The sequence below is a fragment of the Trachypithecus francoisi genome, unplaced genomic scaffold (assembly GCF_009764315.1).
Source record: "Trachypithecus francoisi isolate TF-2019V2 unplaced genomic scaffold, Tfra_2.0 Lachesis_group6, whole genome shotgun sequence".
Classification (NCBI taxonomy): domain Eukaryota; kingdom Metazoa; phylum Chordata; class Mammalia; order Primates; family Cercopithecidae; genus Trachypithecus; species Trachypithecus francoisi.
In genome coordinates this window covers 15,371,815-15,377,929 of record NW_022681471.1, presented here as the reverse complement: position 1 = coordinate 15,377,929, position 6,115 = coordinate 15,371,815, and the positions used below count along the sequence as shown (strand labels likewise).

Genomic DNA, 6,115 nt, shown 5'->3' with positions numbered 1-6,115 from the left:
ATTGGAGTGGCGAGAAGGACCTATGGTTTTATTTGGAATTTGTGCCCGTGAGGTGAAGTTGCAAAAAGGGATGGGGGAAGGGGACAGAAAATCAGAAAAGTAAAAAGGGGGTTGGGGAGAAGCAACAACAAAATAACTCTTATGGTTTTCCCTAATCCGGAAGTAAATTAATCACCACAGGTGTCAGCACCCCAGGCCCTCAGGGCCGCCTGCCCTCTTACCTGCTCTTCTCACTGCCTCAGCCCTTCCCGCTCGGCCTTCCGCCTGGATCTGTCCACACACTGACTTTGCTCTCGCTGCCCTCTCTCTCCAATGTACCACTGTGTAACTGAAATCACTGGGTAACTGAGTATGCCCGGTTTGGGCCTGCCACCTGACTGGCTTCTCTGAAGCAGCAGAACTGGATAAGAACTTTATGAACCCTGAGAAGTTACTCATGCACGGAACCTCTAAACTTACATCATTGTATCCATGTTGTTGCCTTCTTCTGGGACATTATGTTCTCTGCACGTGAAAATCCTCTGCCTCTAGACCCAGTCCCAAGGTCCCAGGGACTCAACTTAGGCGTCTCTGTGACTGACAACGGGGATATTAACTTTGCCTCTCAGGAGTGGGGAAGAAATCCCCCCCACAGATTCTTCCATTCCATCTCCTTAGGGCTCTAAGGCTCAAAGGAAGCAAACACCTCCAAAAAGCCCCTCGGGATTCCTCCCCCATTAGTACAACCCACCATTTTCTCAAGGCTGCACCAAACCAAGTGTTCCCTGATATCACCATGGGCCAAACGTGGGTCCCAGGGATTTGCATCTGGATTGTACTCCTCAAGGGACTGTGGTGCAGCAGCTCAGAAACCTCAATTTGAGGAGGGAAAAAAAGATTTGTTTGAAATTGTTTAAGACATCAACTGAGGGGCTGAAACTTGAGGGGTTGCAGGTCTGACATATGGGTAAAGGTCTCCCTGCAGCTGCCGAATACCCCATCCCTTGCCAAGTTTAATGTCTAATCTTAGCGAAGGGTGTCCCAGGATTACACCAAATGCACACTGGTTTCTCCAGACAGATCGTGGCCTGGGCTCCTTCTAGGTCCGTGCTTGACTATATCGTAGGTTTCAGATTTTACTGAAGTAGGGACTTTAAGACGGGTACTTAGCTGCTGTCCTGAGGGTAGTGAAATGCCGCGTGTCTGATACTTGGGATCCTGGCTTGCGGGCCCTCAGAGACTCTGTCTTTGCAGCTCCGCTCCCTGCTCCCCGCCCCCCGCCCTCCGCCCTGACCCCTCCCAGCCTTCACCCCGCCCGGCCTCAGCTACTCCTCAGGCACCCCACGCGCTCACACCCGCCTGCCCGCTCGCCTGCTCCTCCCACTGCCTTCGCCCCTCCCACTCGGCCCCCCGCGTAGATCTCGCCCCACACTGACTTTGCTCTCACTGTCCGGTCAGACGCACTTCCCGCCCTCGCGTAGGTCTGCACCGCCACAGCCGCCCTCGCCCGCGCGTCCCTCACCCGGTCCGCCACTGCCGCGCCTCAGAATCCGAAGGCTGGGTCCCAGCGCAACCATCCACGCCGCTGCCACGACCTACACGGGAGCCACGCGCCGCAACCGCCACCAACGCCTTGCCGCCGCCGCTCGCCCGCCGCCCACCATGGCCCAGCAGCAAACAGGTAGCAGGAAACGGAAAGCGCCCGCGGTCGAGGCGGGCGCCGAGAGCTCGCCGTCGCAGGGCTTGGCGGCAGCAGACGGTGAGGGGCCTCTGGTACTGAAGAGGCAGAGGCGGCCGGCGACGTGTAGCTCAATGGTTCACTATCTGAAGGTTCGGGAGGTAGGCGGGTGGGGCCCCGCCGGGCTCCAGGGCTTCGATGGCGAGATGCGAGGCTACGCGGTACAGAGGCTGCCCGAGCTGCTGACGGAGCGCCAACTGGACCTGGGCACCCTCAACAAGGTGTTCGCGTCACAGTGGCTGAACTCCAGGCAGGTGGTATGCGGCACCAAGTGTAACACTCTCTTTGTGGTAGACGTGCAGTCAGGCCACATCGCGCGCATCCCCCTCTTGCGGGACACGGAGGCCAGGCTGGCCCAGGACCAACAGGGCTGCGGCATCCATGCCATCGAGCTGAATCCCTCCAAGACGCTTCTGGCCACCGGCGGCGAAAACCCCAACAGCCTGGCCATCTACCAGCTGCCCACCCTGGACCCCCTGTGCCTGGGCGACCGCCATGGCCACAAGGACTGGATCTTCGCCGTCGCCTGGCTGAGTGACACCGTAGCCGTGAGCGGCTCCCGTGACGGCACTGTGGCGCTGTGGCAGTTGGACCCGGACAAGTTCGATGACACTGTTGCCTGGCATAGCGAGGTGGGTCTTCCCGTATATGCCCACATCCGTCCGAAGGATGTGGAGGCCATCCCCAGGGCCATCATCAACCCCAGTAACCGCAAGGTGCGGGCCCTGGCCTGCGGCGCCAAGAACCAGGAGCTGGGAGCGGTGTCCTTGGATGGCTACTTCCACCTGTGGAAAGCCCGGAGCACACTATCCAGGCTGCTGTCCATCAGGCTACCCTACTTCCGGGATAATGTGTGCCTGACCTACTGCGATGATATGTCCCTCTACGCTGTGGGCTCCCAGTCCCACGTCTCCTTCCTGGATCCGCGCCAGGGCCAGCAGAACATCCGGCCCCTGTGTTCTCGAGAGGGTGGCACAGGCGTGCGGTCTCTGAGCTTCTACCGCCACATCATCACTGTGGGCACCGGTCAGGGCTCCCTGCTCTTCTATGACATCCGGGCCCAGAAGTTCCTGGAGGAGAGAGCCTCCGCCAACCTCGAGTCCTCTTCGGGACCTTCAGGGAGGAAGCTCAGGCTTGCCTGTGGCAGAGGTTGGCTCAACCACAATGATTTCTGGGTGAATTACTTTGGTGGCATGGAAGTGTTTCCCAATGCGCTCTACACCCACTGCTACAACTGGCCCGAGATGAAGCTCTTTGTGGCTGGGGGGCCTCTCCCTGCAGGCCTCCATGGGAACTATGCAGGCCTCTGGAGCTAAGGATGGCCGCCTTGTACTCCAGGTACACAGATTTACCTTTTAGTTCCACCCGACTTTCCTGCTTCATGTTGCATTTTTTTGCTTTTAACTCTGTGTGTCTTTTGTTTTCCAGGTGGAACCAGCCCAGCTTAAGTTGTACTCCTCCAAGCAGAGAGAGTGAGTGATCCTTTGGTCAATGAAAACTTGACTTTAAGACTTTTTGACTCCTTTCCAACACCATCTTTTGGAATTTTCATAGAAAGAAATTTGGTTAATCTTTAGTTGCATTCTCTCTTTGAGTGATTCATATATTCTCTTTCTTCAATGTCTTACAGTTATGTATATTTGTTTTCCTTGTTTTTCCTTGTTACCAGTATTACAACCTCATTTTTAAAGTTATTTTTTATTGCAGATACATGGTATACGAAGAGAAAATTTTCTAGTAAGCAAGGTGTTCCTACATCTTTTCTGGAGAGCTTACCATAGTTTTATAGCATTGTTCAATTGGAAAAATACATTCCAAGCTCTGGATTACCTACGTTTGGAAACACTTAATTTGCAAATTGTGATCTTAGTGTATATAGTTTTTACTTTGTTCGTGCTAAAGTGCTTTTTCTTAAGTTTATTCTCTTTCAAAAGAAGTTATCATAGAATCTTGTGTTTGTATCAAACTCCTAATTGGTGAGAACTCTTTAGGAGTGCAGGGGTTCTGCTTCATTGCATTTTCAGAATTAACCTGAATGTTGAAACAACCATTTTTTTAAATTTCACAACTTATTTAAGTGTTATCACCTCTCCTTAAATAGCTAAAAGAATGTGTATTTGTTCACTTGCTGCCTTACTACTATCAAGACTTGTGAATATATTTGAATGTATGTTGTTTGAAAAACTTGCACAGTGCATTGGAGCCGTCATGAAAAGCAGGAAATGTAAATGTGGAATGTATGGCAGGCTGGGCAGAATGTATACTGATCCAGGGTATAGACTGGATATTTTTGCTGTTGCTGTTTTTAATATAAAATGTTATATTTGAAGATATTTAACATTTTCCAATTCTGCTTAAGAGGTAATTACAGTAAAAAAAAAAAAAAAAAAAAAAAAAACAAAGACCAAAAATAGCACATTCTGAAAAAAGGATTCTTAATAAGATTTTATTTTGTGAAGTTCAAAGATTCTTTCCTAAAGTATAATGTGTTGTTAAAAAGTCGTGCTGTTATAACTCTCAATGTAATAGCATGCAATATCAAGAACATAGGAAGTTTGTTTCAAGATAAGGTGAGATTTAAAATAAATAGGATGAGGTTGAAGAAAAGTATATTGGGGTGCAGATAAATATAAATTGGGGACTGCTATGAAAACAGGTTGTACTTCTCCATATGTGAGACCATTGGAAGTGAGAAGGAATATTTGCCATTTCTAAAACTGGCCAGGTTGTGCTAAACTAGGATTGGTAATTTGTGATGTCTGTTTTTCCTTAGATGTTTGGGCACTCAGATGCTGTCTTGGTGTACACACACAACATGCTGTTCAGTCACAAATCCGAACAAGTTAATATAATAAATTGTACTAAAAGTCATTTAAGAAATACCAAAAAGTAAGCTTTTGTTTTTAGCCATTGTTATAAAGGCTAATATAATTGTTGTTATATAGCAGTAAGATGTATTTGTGTGCATGCGTCTCCAACTCAGTTGTAAATGTCTTGAGAACAGATAATACAATTGTCATCTTTATATTGCCTCATTTCTCCACTAATACTTAGCAAATAAAAGGCAATAAGTAAATATTTACTGGTTGAATGCCTCTGGAGACCTAGAGTTTAAAGTTTTAAGTCAATAAATAAATAAATATTTCTCTTAAATAATATAGAATCCTGTTGTGTTTTCCCCCCTTTGTTGGTAAACATTTTCCTGATTTATTCTCAGGTCAGGCTATTGTGCTTATCCATTCATAAACTTACCAATATGTGATACTAGACGAGGAAGGAACATGTATAAATCTTATTTGGCACTGGAAATTAATCTTTTCACCTGCAACCATTTAGGTTTGAAGATTTATTTAAAATATTTTGGTTGTTTTTCAGCAATTAGTTTTGAAATATGTTTTGTGGTTTGTGTTTTAACTTAAAAAACATATTTGCTAAAAATTTCCTTAAATGTTACCCAATAACTTCAAAGTATTAACTGCCTATTTTCTTGTAGGCAATAGGGAATTTTTATGGTATTCTCGCAATTATTTTGGAAATAATGTGGAAAACATTTTTAGAGGAGATAACACTTTCTACCTGAGATGGGATTTTAGAGAAGAAATAGAAGGCATGTTTGATTTCTTCTCTGTCTTGGTCCTTAATTTCATCACCGACTCACACTTAACTTTTTCATATTTTAGGGTATATCATTTTTATGCCAAATCACCTGACTTAACTTTTTAAAAACTAAATATTTCATGTGCACATTTATATTTTGTAACCATCTAGTTATTTTGAAATATTTTCTAATTCTGACACAGTGATCATAGAACTATGATTAATTATGTAAACTGTGACTGAAATAATTGAAGAAAAAAAAGTCAGCCCTCCAGAAAGCCCGTAAATACAACTCGCTTAAAGTACATAAGGAAGTGCAAATATTCATGTATAAATTACCTATCACTGATGCCTGAAAGGCCTCAGTTACTTATAACTATGCATAAAATGTTAATTCTCTTTAACTACCTATTCACATATTTCTCTCCAAGCATACTTCTGATCCAAAAGTTTATGTTCCTCTCCTTTACTCTTTGGAATGAGTTAATTTCTATTTTCTTTTAAAAAGGGGTAAAATAATTTACTTATCAAGGCTATCTACTGGAATAAATTGAGGTGACTACTCTGAAAAAAATTCATCTGTTAAATATACTCTAGCATTAATGATAAACAAAATTGAATTTTCCAGAGGTTGATTTTTATCCGCTTGTACTCAGTGTTGAACAATTTGTCAAAATTTTTTCATTAATTGCTAATTTAGAGTGATTTTAGAAAGCAATTCACAAAGCCCTCCTGGATGTTTTACTGACAGCTTCCTAATTTCTGCAAGTATTATTAGGTAACCCAACTACATTAAACATG

At 45.2% G+C, this 6,115-nt stretch overlaps 1 protein-coding gene across 1 annotated transcript; it reads left to right on the top strand.

Annotated features, from left to right (window-relative positions):
* The first annotated feature begins 1,396 nt into the window (after positions 1 to 1,396).
* DCAF12L1 (DDB1 and CUL4 associated factor 12 like 1) lies at positions 1,397 to 4,873 on the top strand. The gene is made up of 2 exons (XM_033201617.1): positions 1,397 to 3,055; positions 3,146 to 4,873. Exon 1 carries the CDS (start codon positions 1,642 to 1,644, stop codon positions 3,031 to 3,033), a length of 1,392 nt encoding a protein of 463 aa, XP_033057508.1. The 5' UTR covers positions 1,397 to 1,641; the 3' UTR covers positions 3,034 to 3,055; positions 3,146 to 4,873.
* The last annotated feature ends 1,242 nt before the right edge of the window (positions 4,874 to 6,115 follow it).

Coding starts and splice junctions, on each gene's coding strand:
- DCAF12L1 (XM_033201617.1), top strand. CDS start 1,642: ATGGCCCAGCAGCAAACAGGTAGCAGGAAACGGAAAGCGCCCGCGGTC.